The following is a 16,387-nucleotide window of genomic DNA, read 5'->3' on the forward strand; positions in this document are numbered from 1 at the left end:
CGCTCGTGCATATATGTCGTGCACTGGTCAAAATCTCGTGGTATACCGTCGCTGAGTGTTTAATATCGCCTGTTATTATTTTGACGTATCATCATGAGTTTTATTTGTGCTGCATCAGACAAGAGACGAAGTCGAGTGTCTGACGTAGCTTTAAATCTCTTCTTATTTCGATCGCGCTCGATCGTCGTACGACACGGAGAGAGGCCGACATTTTGTTTGTTTACACTGAGAGTTGCCATGCCAACAGGCGTCGCGCTCACTACATGTTCCGACTGAAATAGACCGTGCCGTGCGAACGGCAGAATGTTTGCTAGAGCTTGTCTGAAAAACACAACAAGTTAAACAGAAAACCATGGGAAACCATGACAAGATTCAAAATGTTATTTCCGTATTTAACAACCCGAAATATCCATGTCCCTCAAAACCCTTCAATATTTTACATCGGCGACATTGTTTCGCAGGCGGAGAGCAGCAGCGATTTTGTTTTTTTATGTTGTTTACCATCAAATTGCAAATGAAGTTCGAGAACACTCCAAAACCGATAACATTTATCGCGCATGTCTCGATGTTTACTGTGAAATATGGCATGGCTGATATTTTAAGGTAAACGTCAGTTAGATGAAGCGATATAGGCATAGGTATATAGAATAATCATTATCATCATTATCAACCATGATGATTGAGGCGATGATCTAACCCAACATTTCCCTAAATAAATTGAATGTTATTTGACTGCCTAGTTGTTGCCGATCGACATCTATCGACCCAGAACAAACTACGCGTAAACTTATTTCATTAAACACTCCGCCAATTATCGGCAATGCTCAAATACCGAGGTACATACTGATTGTCTTTCGGCCAGAAAAATTGCGATCCTTTGGGTCTCCAGTAACTCTCTTGGTCCCTGAAGGCAAGAGAATTCTCCGTATTTAATTTAACGCAGGCACAAACACTAATACCGCCAAAGTAATGTTTTGATGATAACGGTCGATTTTATTTTTTCTATTTCGTTATATGGTTTTATTTGCCCATGAACATCAAAGGTTTTGTATGATATCAAAACGTATATGTATGTATGTATGTATGTATGTATGTATGTATGTATGTATGTATGTATGTATGTATGTATGTATGTATGTATGTATGTATGTATGTATGTATGTATGTATGTATGTGTGTGTGTGTGTGTGTGTGTGTGTGTGTTGTATGTATGTATGTATGTATGTATGTATGTATGTATGTATGTATGTATGTATGTATGTATGTATGTATGTATGTATGTATGTATGTATGTATGTATGTACCAACGTACGTACATATGTATGTATGTATGCATGCATACATTCGTGCAGTATGTATTTATGTATGTTAAGGATTACTATTTTAACATGTATTTATCTTAATTATTTGTCGGGCAAAAACCTAAAAGTACCTGTCGTATTGGCACAAGAGAATTGTCCTATTATATTTCTCAGCGGAAGCAATTTGACAAAATGATTAAATGTAATTTCATGTTTTTGTGCGGATATTTTTTCATTAATCTGTAATGTACTTCAATCATCATCGATCATTTTACATGAAAGTGGGTCATTTGTGGTCCCAATAGGCCCTGCTATAAATTTAAGCTGGTACACATGCTTTGACGTTTAATGTCTTTTGAAGATTTCTGTGAGTTGATTGAAATGTTTCATCATAGCAATAAATGTACATGCTGGAGCCATCTTTTCCGACAGGAGTCTGAATATAATACTGCTTCAATTAATTAGACGAGACGAGTTACTGTAACAGATATGAAGATTCCCATTATGGTTGCCTGCGGTTGCAATCGTTACCTTTTTAACTGTCTTGTCAAAGCTTAGCGGCGCACATATCAGATACATGAATACGATTACCAACCAGTCTCAGTAAACCTATTCGTCCCCAAATCAGAAAAGTATGGTGAAAAATTAAGAGTGAATATTTGTCTCCGAGGTACATTTTACCTTAAAAGTATCAAATTATCTGGACATACCCACTATACATAGTGGGCATCGGCTTACTGGGCCATTACAGAGATCCTGATGTGTTTCATGGTATCCTGAAATAGGAGTATAGGGTCTACATGTACATGTAATGTTGAATAAGCCGCGAATTTTGCCGATGTAATCAGGCTTCGTGCCCTATCTTAATCCGCAAGCCGTGCTACTATAGCGGGTGACAATTTGCAGCACAGTAGGCTGCCTTACTTTTCTATATGGAGAGCGATTCAAATAAAAGCAAACAGAACGTGCTTGTCAACACTTGAGCGAAGTGACACCAGGCGCAAAAATATAAGGCACATGAAAAAGCTCGTAGTTCGATGAGGTGAATTTTCTTATTTTACGTTGCAAGTTGTTTCGTCGAGGGCATGGGTTTATTTTCGTTGAACAGATGTTGCAGCCATTGTATTTTTATTCCCAAGTATCCTTCTACGTAATGGCGTTGTTGCGTAATATGTGCTCAATTGTTCCATTAACTTTTCAAAACGATGGTCATCGCAAATGACAGCAATTACTTCAAAAATTGTATCTGAATGACATCGTATGCTGTTCTTTTCTACTTTTTTTTCAATTTTTAAATAATGAGTATTGGTTTCCTTCCCTTAAAAAGAAACTACTATCTTTGGAATTCCGAAGTATGATGACATATTCTGTTCTCAGACAAATAAGGTTATCGCATGCCATAAGGTTCTATACTTAAAGGTATACTATCACCTGTTCCAATTTTGCCACAGTTACCATGGAAAGGGAAAATCTAACCAATCACAGATTTTAAACGGGTGGCTGCTTTTTAAAAACTGCGCCCTAACATGGGCATTTTGAATACCAAGGAACGCCCCTTTGACTATATATGGGCATATTTAGATTACAGGTGACTGTATACCTTTAAACCACCAATCACGAGTCCGATGTTCTTGACTTTTCAAATAATTCGTTTGTTCGTCACTATAAGATGCTGTTATGCTGTAATGTCGGTTGATGAGAATAGCTTTTGCAGAAACTGTAAAAATAATAAGAGTATTACAAAAAGTGGAACCAAAACTAAATGACACAGGTATGATATATTTTTTAAGTGTAAATGCAACTTTTCGGTTAAAATACAAACAACATCATTGTTCTATAAAAGATGAATAAAGTCAAAGGTAAAATAAAAGTCCTGGAAAAATATACCTCAGCTGTTCTTAAAACCCTGCCTGTAGAATAGTTTTAAGCGATTAGCTTAGGCGAAACATGCAATCCAAGATTGAAGAAGCCAGAAATACGTCTGGCATCACGACCAAAAAGTATAGTTTTGTCTGCCATTGTGAAAAGCGAACGAGTCGGCCTGCCGGCTAAGCGACCCATTTGTTGTTTTTTTTTCACAGAAATGGCACCTTAATTTCTTTTAGAATCCCTAGAAATGAACAAAGCAAGAGAGGCTAAGATTATCTAAGCTGGGGTTGAGAACCATAGTAATGTCTTCAGCAGGGAAGAGCAACTCGCGGCTTGTGATTATTTATTTATGGGCAATCGTGCAAGGGAGCTGCATTGGCGAAGTAGACGAGTAGCGCACAAAATTGAATTTACGGTCCTATTTTGATAACACGTGAGCAACAGGATTTCATTTCCGTGGAATGCAATGTTGTCTCGTACCCATTATTGCCCGTTCCCACATTGACAATTATTTAATTTATTTTCGATCTAAGATACAAAGTCATCATCGGACAAATTGCTGTCATTATTTGAGAGGTCATATATTTCTCAGTATCTAAAATCACGCTACGAAATTGCCAAACACACGTAGCCTCGGTTGTGACTGATAAAAACATTGTCGAGATCTTTTAATGTCTGATTAACTTACAACTTTACTCTATCAAACTAAAATGTTGAGTATCGTACAACGAGTTTACAAATGACCTCACCGTGAATGCTATCGACATTATTAAAATTTATGATAAGCACAAGGAAGTTCAAGGTATATTTTTTGTTAACTTCAAGTTTAAAAACTCTAGGAACTTACGAGCCAAGGCGCGCTTTCTCCTCAAAAAGCATCATTCCTCCAGTCAAGCAAGGACAGAAAATTCGTACAATTGCGATGAAGACTTCAAATGGTGAATTTGCTTGAGATATGAGAAGTTTTAAATCCCTATAAACCTTTCACATATTTGATGAAGATGGTCGACGGACGTTTTGAGAAGGCTAGAGGGCAGAGAGATAGAGAGACAGAGAGACAGACAGAGAGCCAGAGAGACAGAGAGACACATACATACATAAATATATAAATATCTACATCTATCTATCTATCTATCTATCTATCTATCTATCTATCTATCTATCTATCTATCTATCTATCTATCTATCTATATATATATATATATATATATATATATATATATATATATATATATATATATATATATATATATATATATATATATATATATAATATATATATGCAAGTAAAGTAATCACATTCATCCCAATCCAGTATCCAAAATCCAGGGGTTAAACATTAGATTTGTACAGTCAGGATGACAACAACATAACAGGGCATCAACAAACAAACAAACTTTCACGCACACCACACACAAGTAGGTCAATTTCATGGGGGAAAAGGTATGATCCTCAGGCAACAATAACAATAACAACAACCTTAATTAAATAATTGATGTACATAAGTCTCCATATACCATGCGCCATCATGCCTTCATTAAGTGAAAGATATGAAGTAGCAAAGCCCGACATAAAATGCTGGTGAGCGTTTATACAGAGCGCCTTTCGAAAGATTGAAACTAATCTCCATTGTTGTGTAAAAGCAGGGCATTTGCCTTCTATGGTATAAAAATTTTAAAACAAATATTATGCAGGTGTGATGCAAAGACTGGCCTGCGCATGTGCGAAAGAATTAGCTTGCTCGCATTTGAAATCAACGTTGCGGACATTCAAGTGGTCCTTCGGATTTTCCACTTTACGGGACACGGGTCATGGCAAGCCTATTGGATTTGATGTTGACAGTGAGGAGACTTCGTGCTGTCGGTCAGAAGTGAACGCTGGTGGATACATTACGGAGCAACATCACGGCATCGATTCGAATGTAATTATTTTCGAATGTAATTATTTTCGCAATGCTATCACAGGTGGCACACAATGTCGTTGTTTGATATATGGTTGAAAATGGGCTAGCACAAGGTCACATAAACTGAAAGATAAGCGACGCGAGGGCTTTAATAATCTCACACTGTGCGGCGGCGTCAACTGGCGACTTTGGCGTTCTCTGTTAGCCTGCAACAGGATCTACCGCTAGTTGCCACCTGTTTTTCTAAACCTTACCCCTCGCGGGAATCGTAGTCAGACGCTGTTGCTTCGAGATTCAGGACCTGAGCGGGTAATTTGGTAATAAGTATTCCTGTCACACGTAAGTCTCTCCACACTTTCACCGATCATCGCGCACTGACAATGAGGACGGCTGTCGTGTCATGTTATGGGCAAAGATAAGGCGATGTATGAACAAGGGACGTCTGTTATGAAACGTCATATTTTTCACCAGCCTGTTCTTGCCAGAAGCCTCTTCACGGTCAATGCATCTACATCGTGCGTGACTTTTGATTCATTCTAACTTTGTGACAAGGCGTGCGGACGAAGCGACACTCCAACATTCCGCCCCGTTATACTGACGGTTACGCCAGTGTGAGCGCCACTGACAACCAGGCCAAGGGTATGCGTACAGTTGCGGGCTTACATTTATTGGAGACCAATTGAAGTGTCGCTTTTTATTGCTTGTGATCATCAGCACGTACGTAGCCCTCTGTGGGAAAACGAAAGACAGAGATATAGACTGGCTGATAAGATCTCCAAGCATTGAGCTGTTTCAGAATTCAGGTGAGGCGATACCAAGGGTTATTCGTTTTTTCCCCATGAAACACTGTTTGAAGTTAGAATGGCTCGTTGATCGTGAAGAAGCTGTAAAGTTACCTAAAGATGACACAATTGATGTACTTAACCTGATCGACTTAAGTAATTTTTTTTTTATCATACGAAAATTACCATACACGTTCGTGAAATAGACAACACATTTGTGGAATTTGTTCAAAATACACAATTCGTTTGTGAACTATTGAAAAACCCCATTTAATTGTACATATAGTTCTATTGAGCTTCCTTTGTTCCCATATTCAGTGTTCAATTGACAGTATTTGTCGGTATTCAATCAAACCTTACCAATTCTGACATGCTAAGACTCAAATTTGAGCATATACAAGATATATTAATGTAAACATGCAATCTCGCAGCGCCAAATCGATCAAATCTGGTTCGTGATCACTCAATTGGGGACGGACTGTTTTGCACAGTTGTGACAACGGCGATGTCGCCGTTTTGTCCCGCGGCGGTGCTCGTCCGACTGTTTTCACTTTAACGAGGATGACTTCATTAATTGTTGATGATTTTTTCAAGCCGTGAAGCCTGACAGTGATTCCCTCTCCATGCATTGTAAATACGGTTTGCTGAATTAAACGAATCAGGGGGAAAAACAAAGCGCAAAGCCTGAGGCTCAAGTAACAGTGTTGCCAGATTCACAGCCACTTCCGCAAGTGATTTGTGTGTATATGCACACGGTGCAACATTCGCACTCGCATACTTGCTTCCTTTCCGGACGAATTGGATGTTCTATCGGTCAAGTTGGAAGTAATATAATGTCGTTCCATTAAAACCTTATGAGTATCTTTTGTAAAGTCTTAACAAAGTCCACATGACATGCGATGCAGGGCTGTCAGATTACCTCATGAATAAATAAATGATTTGTCAACTTTTTTTGCCAACAGTATTCCAGCGGCGAAAAACACATTCAATGATATGTTCTTTTCAGAAAGTAACAAAAGGTGGCTGTAAAACTTCATTTGACCGTCAAGTTTAATATTTTTGATAATTAAGCTGGGTGCACGGTTTCTTAAAATGACAGTAATGCATGTTGCTTTTACAGCAACTCTCAGCGTACTTCTATCGAAGACAGGCAACTGCTTATAATTCTTGTAGAGAGCACACTTCACCAAGGATGCGGTTCAATGATAAATTGTCTCGAATGAACGACTTAATGTATAGCCGGCAGCTGATATCTTTCATGCCGAGACAAATACTGATTCCTCTATATGCTTTGCGATGTATTAAAGTTCCTCAATGGACCTTGTTACTAGGCGTCCTTTCTACGTGACAGATCATCGTTGTCTGTTCACCTTTGTGGAGAGGAAAAAAATGTAAAAAGCGGGATATCTGCTTGTCACAAATGGGTAGATAAGCTACTTCTTCACCTGTTCGCTTGCAAGGGACATCCTGTCGCGATAATCATGCTCCTCTGACGGTTCGTTGCCCCTGGGGATATTGAAGCTACATGGCTGGCTAACCTTGGGGCATTCCAATGTGGCGTGAATAAAGACAGTACATGTACAGTTCCTGAAAAACTAGATGAGAGGCATTTTAATTAAGTCATTGTTGAGAAATGCCGTCACGGAAGTCCTGTTAAAACAGCGAAATAAATAATTGAGCGGTGGCTTTTTGACGGTTTCAATGAAACACAGCACTGTTACCATGCCTCCTTCCCGGCAGCCATCAGAACAGAGGAATTCACGCGTGTTCTATCGAGTTCATTAAGTTCTGCAAGTCGTTTCGGAAATGTTTCTACCCTTTTTTTATGAGAAATCAGAATCATGGCTTGCGATCGCACGAGAGACACAGAAATGAATTCAATTGTGTTCTAACGACTTCATAAACTTCGACAAAGTCGCTACGGAAATTAAACACCTCGGTTTTTATGGCAAATTATGGTCATTGCACGCAAGCGCATAAATGAACACCATGTGACATTTGCACCTTTGCCTTTTCACCATAGGTAGAAACATTTCGATTTCTGTTTTGTGGCGGTATCGAAGAGAGACGAGAGTAATACAACAGGCGACTGATTGCACATCTCACGAATATACATTGTTCTTTGACAAAGTACAGAAACGAAAGGTCGTATTTCTAAGGTATATAGCTATATGTTTTGTGAAACAGGTTTTAGAGCGTAAGGTTTCGCCATGTAAAATAAAAACATTACATAGTGGCACATAGACCTGATATAAAATGGGAAAGGCATCTCTATTAAAATGTTAAGTCAGACCCTGTACGTTGTGCCTGATTCTGTCGAACACAACTATATACGTACTCACAAAAGAGCCACAAATCTGTGTTGCATAAATTGAATTTCGTGTCTCGAAAACGACATTTTAACTTTTCGATCATTCTTTACCCCAAGAAATTTAACTTTTTCTATATGTTCATAAGTGATTCCATTAATCGGGCAGACTGGCAAAGAATCATTTTGAGACTTGAAGCGAAACTGAGGCTTTTGCAAACTTCCCATATATCATACTATTTAACATTTGTCATTAATAGACCCAGTCACGATATAGAACTCGAAATTACAGTGAATGTAGTCGTAGTGCTTTGGTGCATACAAGACGTATCCATTTCAATTTACACACCTAAGCTAGTGAACACTCAGGATCTCTCATGCGTGCAGGTGATAAGGACACGTAATCCCTACATTAAGGCTATAAATGCGCTCTCCTTCAAAGTATGACAATTTGATGACATATTTAGGACACTGTAGTGGATCTTTTGTATTCGCAATCACCAGATGTACTCTTTTCTTCAACATGTCATTTAAAGCTACAAACTGTAAATCAAAAATCGCGTACCTTATTTTAGACGAATGAAATTGATGTGCGGGAGTAGCAACCAAATGGTTATTACACAACTCACGTGTGGTTAAAGAGTAATTTCTCGTCGTCAGGCGCATTGCTATGGTTAATCGTCGACAGCTGAAAGCTACCGGGACAGAACTTTGAAATTTAAAGTTTAAATTATATTTAGATATCCACATCCCCGCAACGCGCGAACCAACTTCCAAAGATCATACGGCCACGTGTTGTGAAGATGCTATAGATACGTTTGCGCACCAATGGCAATATGCCTCTTCGATAACCGCCAAGTAAATACATGGTTCAGAAAGCAAATATTTACCGACATGGTGCCGGAAAATAACTCCCCAGCTCTAAATCTATCGATAAGTCGAAGAAATCTGACATTTTTACTAGAATAATGGCCGCTTCTGTACACCGAATGAAGCAAATGTTATGATAATATTTTGCCCCGAAATAAGACTAATGACGCAAGGCATAAAACAAACACGGATTCACAGATTAAAAGTATTATGCACCTAAAAAGTGAAAGACTAAAACTTTTGCTGAAACTTTCCTGAATGACACTTTCAACCATTCTCTTACCAAACTAACAATAAAAATCAGGGGTTTGGATCGAGCGAAACAAATTACCCAACATTTGTGATATTAGAGGCCGCCATTGCTGTATTAACTCTATGGGGAAAATCAAATTTTTGATTTTAGAAAAACCAAGTCAATGAAAGTTTTTCTTTCTCCAAGAGTTTTAAAATGAGCCCCCACAAGTGGTAGATCAGAAAAGAATTGTAGAAATTTGAGAGTCAGACAATCTGTTCCCGAGACGCGTTCCAGCTTAAAAGGTAGTTCGCGTCTCAAAATTGAACGACTTACACTTTTAGCAAGGAAACTTTAAGTTGTCCCCCTTCAAAATAAAAAATCAAAATCAAGGTTCACAGTGAAAACAAATTGCAGTGGCGAGACAAATCATCCAATATTTGCTGACTCTTGAATTCAAAATGGCTGTCACCTTTGTGTTAACTCCATTGGAAAAATACATGTTCGAGTTCAATGAGAATAAGCCTGTGTAAACTTTCCTTACGACAAGAGCTTCAAAATGAGCAACCATATAGGGCAGACCAAAGAAGTATTGTAAAAGTGTGAGGGTCCGAATTTCTGTCCCCGAGGCGCATTCTACCTTAATGAACGAAATGCTATTATCAGTGGAGATGCCCCAACATCAAAATCTTACGAATTTATTGTCTAACAGTCAAACATTTTACTAAAAGCGCATTGTACATTGACGATATACAAAAGCAATTTTTTGAGAGACTCAGGCACAAGTATTAGGTTACCAATTGATCGTATAAATTTGATAGTGATGCTGGAATAAATTATTAATCATCTTTTTGAAAGACTGTCGTAAATTGTGACTTGGCTGAAAAGATGATATGCGTGCCCGCAATGCCCCGAGCATGATACATGTAGAAGACACATCGTCAGTGATGAATGGTCGATGCCTCGTAAATTCGTAATCTGGCGCATCGGTTCAAGAGAAGCAAAGGAGAGGGCAAAGGTCACTTAAGAACAAACAAAGTAGCAGATCGTCAGTTGCAATTGAAAAGAGCAAAACCTCTCGGATAAATCACTTTTCAAGTACACGGAATGCTCCGCTCTTAAGGTAGAACGTTAACGCGCCTCGGGGACAGATATATTCGGACTCTAAAATTTCTACGCTTCTTTTCTGATCTACTACTTGTGGGGGCTCATTTTAAAGCTCTTGGAGAAAGAAAAACTTCCATCGTCTTAGTCTTTTAAAACTCCGAAATTACATTTTTACCCAATAGAGTTACCACAGGAATGGCGGCCATTTTGAATTTCGAATATCGCAAATGTTGAGTAATTTGTTCGCTACTTCCAAACTTTGCACTGTCACCCCTGATTTTTATTGTTGCTTTCGTAAGAGAATGGTTGAAAGTTTCATTTAGGAAAGCTTGAGCAAAAGTTTAAGTCTTTCACTTCCGAGGCGCATACTAACTTACCAGAGATTATACAGTGACTGCGATGCAACTAATTAAATTTCATGTTTTATTCGTCAGGATGATGAATGTTTTCGAATTTGGAAATTATACTAGTAAGTGCAATCAGAGGAATAAGTTAGGAAATGCCTGCCTTCGAACAGAGAACGATAGTTCAGGTACTTCGGTCTGCCTTTGAAAAATGTAATAATTGTGTGTTCATATACAGTATATGTGTGCTGAGGGATCGAGTCACTTAGATGCTCCTATGATAAAAAACAGACTTGATAATGGTTTTTCATCATTCATATAGCTGTATCTGTAGCCGGCATCTGTGGGTATTCAGAATTGGTTTGACCCCGCTGCAATTTCCTATTTCCGTTTTACCCTCTGGAGCCTTGATGGTTTCCGGAATGCGGATAAGCGTGGATTCAACCGTCAGTCAGATATTTCGTCCCTGGGAAGAGTAACAGCATAGCAAGTGGTTTCTTGCGCTCACAAAATGAAATTTCCGAACCTAATTATCGCTTAAATAAATCCGACGATGGCCTTGTGAGAGTATAGAGAGAGAAAAAATCAACGGCAGTCAATCAAGCCAATGCGGAAAACAATTTGAAAATAAAATTAATTGACCCTGTCCTTCGTTTACTAGAACGGACTCTATTAAATTTGAAAAGGTCATTTTCCCTCTGTATCGCAATAAATACTACGAAATTAATTTCGATAATTCGTGAAACACGTGCTTTGTTGTGACATTTCTCCTTGAAAGATGAATAAATTTTTCGAGTGACTTCTTTCACTGAAGTAGCGTGTAATAAAAACAACGTTTATCGCGTTCAGGGTTGGATGAAGGAGCATTGTATTTCGATATTAAATGAATGAAGTATAGCGGAAACCAATCAACGTAAAAGCTACTGTAAATGAACCCAACGGAAACATCCTGGAGCCATGGCTACGGTAATAAATCATAGTCTTTAACGTAAGTAGACCAATGATTCCTTGAGAGGGTCGCCTGCTCATATATCAAATGCAATTTCTTTTATCCAAAACAAATGGTGTCACTCATTACATGCCTAAGGATAATGGCGTACTTCGGTAGGTTCACGTTTTTATTGGGTTCAGGCTGCGACCACGCGTCCCTCGAAAAGATATGTCAAAATATTAAAATAATGTTTTCATTTCTGTACCAGAACAAAGATAACAATGTTGGCGGGTTTGACGGTTTTTCTTTGATAGGCAAGGCGAAAGGAATTAACAGTTTTTATCAGGAGCTTTGTCAGTCGTTTTCTTCGTACATTAAGTACTTCAATGGTAATCGCAAAAAATAAAGTATACATTTTGCTGATCCGAGGACTCTGCCAAAATTATTAAGATTTTTAATGTGCTTTTTGAGCGTGCAAGACTCAACTACCGACATAAAGAAATAACAAAACAATGCATTAAATGCAATGGTAAAGCTGACATACAGCGGGATAACGACAATGGGTTCACTTTTAAAACCATACTGCGCACACATTTTCTCCTCTAGGTACTAACATGGCCTTCTGTGCACTCTCATGATTTAATCTTTTCCAGCAAGAGTGGTAAAAAGACTGACGCGGCTAGTCTAGATCAACGAGCGTGAGGACAAGAGACAAACTTTTTGTATTTTGGCCTATCATATTGTCACTCACTGCATTCGTGCATATGTCGTTGTGCATTCTACTCACTATTATCCGCAAGAAGTCGGGAGTCGATAACCTATAACCCGACAGCACAGCTTGAAGTCTAGAAGGCGATGCGATAGCATAACTCACCTGCAAGAGTACACCGTAAATCACACTTTAGATGCCAGACAAACAGTCAAGTTTTAGTCCGGATGACACGATTGTATCTAAGTCTGTCTTTGATTTCGCCAACAGTGCGAACACACAGGCTTAAATCTAAGACCGAACGTGCCAAATGAAGCGGCCTTGATTAACCACATCCCCTTTCCGCCACTGGGGATCAAAGTAGCCGTTAGATGTATCTGTTGGTATTTTGTCTACCAAAATTATACCATCATGTCTTTGGATAGACGTTTATGATACCTATTATTAAATCGTATTGTCTTTGAAAATGCCATCATTTCAATCATTGGTAATGAATTTGGTCGAAAGAATTTATGATCTTATTCCGGCGTATGTTTGTTGAGGCCATATTTGATTTGTAATCGACAGTTATTTAGTTGTTCAAATCGAAGTTGTACGTTCGTCGGCAATGTATGGAAAACCTAATATGATCACACTTGTGTAAGTAATTTCACATAAGTTACGTTTGATTTCAAATCATCTCATCGAGCAGAGAGATATAGCTTCCGAGGCTTTAAGGGACCCATGTACGTATGAACGAAGATTGTCTATTTACATATCAAGAATGACTAAGCTTGTATTTATTTATTTATTTATTTATTTATTCTGATTTCAATTATTGACAATGAAAGATATTACTCTAGAAGTGCATCGTTAATTGTCGTTCAACGTCATCATGTCGTGATGTGGTCAATATTTCTTTAGGCGTCAAATGGCAACACTGGTACTGTTTTGCCGAACGTTTAATGCGCCTAAAATGTCTAGCAATAATTATGCAAACTATATGTAAACCCGAAAAGACGGTTACAGACACGATTGAAGTTAAAACACTCGATGGGTGTCGACAAAAAGACCCTGTAATAGAGACATTGAATTTTGTATTAACACATTTATATAAAATTACATATTGACTTCGAATTAAAAACAGCTTAAGCAGGGAAATTTAAAGTCGTCATAAAGAAGATGTGATTTTTTAATGGAGAAGGGCTGATCATGTAAATGTGGAGCTCTGTCCTTTTTTTCAGGCTTGTGTTTAATTGTACTGTTCCAAATAACGGTGGCATATTTAAGTTTATAGCTGACCAGTATATGTTGCTACAATTTTGAAAAAAATGCACACAATTACTTGCTTTTCATGTATTACCCCAAAATTAGAAAAATAATGATGGTATTGTATTTGATAAGATAAAGATCGAATAGTTGGGAATAGGGCAAAAATGTTGACATTGCATTGCTCTGTCTCTTATCAACGCAATGCACACATTCGTGTCTGCAACAGTCTTCGTGTCAAATTTCAGTGAAGATTACGAAAGTTGACATAATTGTGATATGTAATCACGGATTTGTGAATGCAAATCTGCATCGGATAACATTTGTCAATGAAACGTGCCAGGCCTACAGTCGTTCTGTATGCAAAGTTGCCCAACTATTACTTTTTTTCCGGCGGAGGCTGGTAAGTAGACTGACAAACTACTAATACCATGCACAAGCTAACTGTTGTCTGTCACTAATACTGTTTGCGTCGCGTAATAAGAATGTTCTCCATGGCAATCAAATTAATTTATCATTTTCAAGACTTAATGCAGATTATCTAATTATGAATGGCACATCCAGATTTATGCACGAATATATTACCATGACCAAAATTACTTGAACTTTCGTGTAGAATTTTCACAGTTCTCTATGAAACAAAAGCTGACACGGACACATACAAGCATGCAAATACGGCGTTCTCAAACGGGTTCGAACTCAAAACGTACGTCAACCAGTCACTCGTAGCGGAGAGGCCACAGACAGAGCCGCTTGGCCACCCTCAAAAACCAAGTGGATCAATAACCAAGTTGTACATTTTTTACTGAACACGATTGGAACTAATTTGAGATAATCGGATCTTCATATTTTTCAAATTTCTAAAAAGTGTTAGGTGCTCTAAAGCTTAATGGTTAAATATTACAATTTACTCATAAAAACAAGTGTATAACTTAAAAAGAAATGCAGATGAGCTTACATTTGCTGATCAAACAGACATTACTTCGTCATCCAATTATCCCAAATTAGTTCCAATCGTGTTACTGCAACCCCTCTACACGCCGTAGAGTTCATGAAGCACTCATGCTCGTACACTCACTACCACACATCACATACAAACTTTATCAGAGCAATGAATACATCGATTAAGCTGGGCGAACAACAACAACAACAATAACAACAACAGAGAGACCCACTAGCCAAACCCACTCGTTCGGATGTTGCATGATCTACCGTTGGGTTGCTCATTAGCATATCAGGTAGATGCCCAAGACTGTCTCATGATGACTATTTTTTAATTTGTTGACGTCTTCAGGAATGTGTCAAAACATGTTGGCTTTACATTTCTTCCGGCATTTTCAAGATGCAGAGCAGTAACTAACGAAATTATTTTCAAAAATAGCTATCCCATCGTTCGAAAACCACTGAAACGTACAATTGATGGAATAAATGCCTTCATGTGACCTCATTTATATCGGAGCGCTCTACATCGAGAACGACATAAGAGATGAACAAAAGGAAAAATAAGGCAAAAATAAACAGAATCCGCAAATGTTTTTATTGGGGCTTACAATCTACGCCAACGACATAATAATATACACCTAAATTCTTATTTAAAAAAAAACGCTGCAGCAATCGACGTTTTTTTCTGGAAAGTCATAAAAAATGTGAGCGGTTCTCGGTGATCAATTTAAACAACACGAACAACGGCTCTGAACAAGGAAAACAACAAAATTCCCGGTGTTGTGAGGTTGTCAGCGACGTGGAGTTCACTATGCTAACGCCATCAAGGACACTGTGGATGTTTTGATAAAATTAAATTAGCGCCCACACTTCCGTTCCAGTCGTGCTTAATGTGGAGAAAAAGTGAGCACCAAAATTATTTTTGTCCCCTGTTGTCGATTTTATGCACATGCGAACACTCTGATATTTTAGAGAAAATAACCAAATTTGCTGGTAGCTGTTGTCACGTTGGTTTTATTTCCAACGACCGTATCCCTGTGTCAAAGGTTACACATTCAGCCTGGCCTGTTTTTCAACTTTAATTTTAGCGGCATATAGCCATACAGTGAATTTCACCCACGTTGGGGAAACCTGCAATTAAACTCACTGACTCTGTTGCTCCGTTCACAGGTGGTCGTCATGTCTTTTAGTCTACTCAGCCATTAAGCTGCGGAGAGGATGGTGGGGGATGGCCGCCTGACAGTTTCAGCAAATAGCTGAATATCGCCAAAGTATGGACTCCGACAGGAGGCCGAACATGGTCACCAAGAACTGGTACCGTACATGGCTTCTGGCGATCGCTGCCGTGCTCTGGATATCGCTGACAAACTGCGGCGAGATACCCCCGCATACGCAAGGAAGGGCGACCCCGCGATCTGCCGCAAACGGGGAAACAGGAATCTCTGGGACTGAGACGGTTCGGCTCGGGGCGCTGCTTTCGAGTGAGGATCACCTGCGCCTCCTGCAAAATACCGTTCGCAACACCTCAATCTCCCTCGGCGATCGACAGCCGGAGTACCGCCTGGAGTTGGTCGCAAGGATCGTCAACTCGAGCGACCATATAGAGATAGTGAGGACAATTTGTCACGAACTTGTGCCACATGGTGTGCACACTTTGATAGACGCTGTGTTCGGCGGTTCTTACATGGACAATTACATTGCAAGTAGGCACGTCACAATGACAGCCGGGTACTTAGGATTGCCAATCATTGGTGTGAATCAAGAAATGACGTGTATTGTGGAAGATGTGGTAGGTTTTTTAAACTCTATTCCTGTTGTGCTGCCAGATGTACGTTCACATA

General features: G+C 38.9%; 1 protein-coding gene across 3 annotated transcripts in view; it reads left to right on the forward strand.

The window, feature by feature from the left end:
• Positions 1-16,387, forward strand: part of LOC139151159 (glutamate receptor ionotropic, NMDA 2A-like) — a 90,314-nt gene that overhangs the window by 30,130 nt on the left and 43,797 nt on the right. For 2 of the 3 annotated variants that reach the window (XM_070723748.1, XM_070723749.1), the window contains exon 3: positions 15,717-16,335. In XM_070723748.1, the coding sequence (XP_070579849.1) occupies positions 15,820-16,335 (516 nt within the window). In that variant the 5' untranslated portion in view covers positions 15,717-15,819. Of the gene's footprint in view, positions 1-4,904; positions 5,877-15,716; positions 16,336-16,387 lie in introns of those variants that run through there. The other variant, XM_070723747.1, reaches the window with a different exon arrangement.

Source organism: Ptychodera flava, chromosome 15 (assembly GCF_041260155.1).
Source record: "Ptychodera flava strain L36383 chromosome 15, AS_Pfla_20210202, whole genome shotgun sequence".
In the NCBI taxonomy this organism is placed as follows: Eukaryota; Metazoa; Hemichordata; class Enteropneusta; family Ptychoderidae; genus Ptychodera; species Ptychodera flava.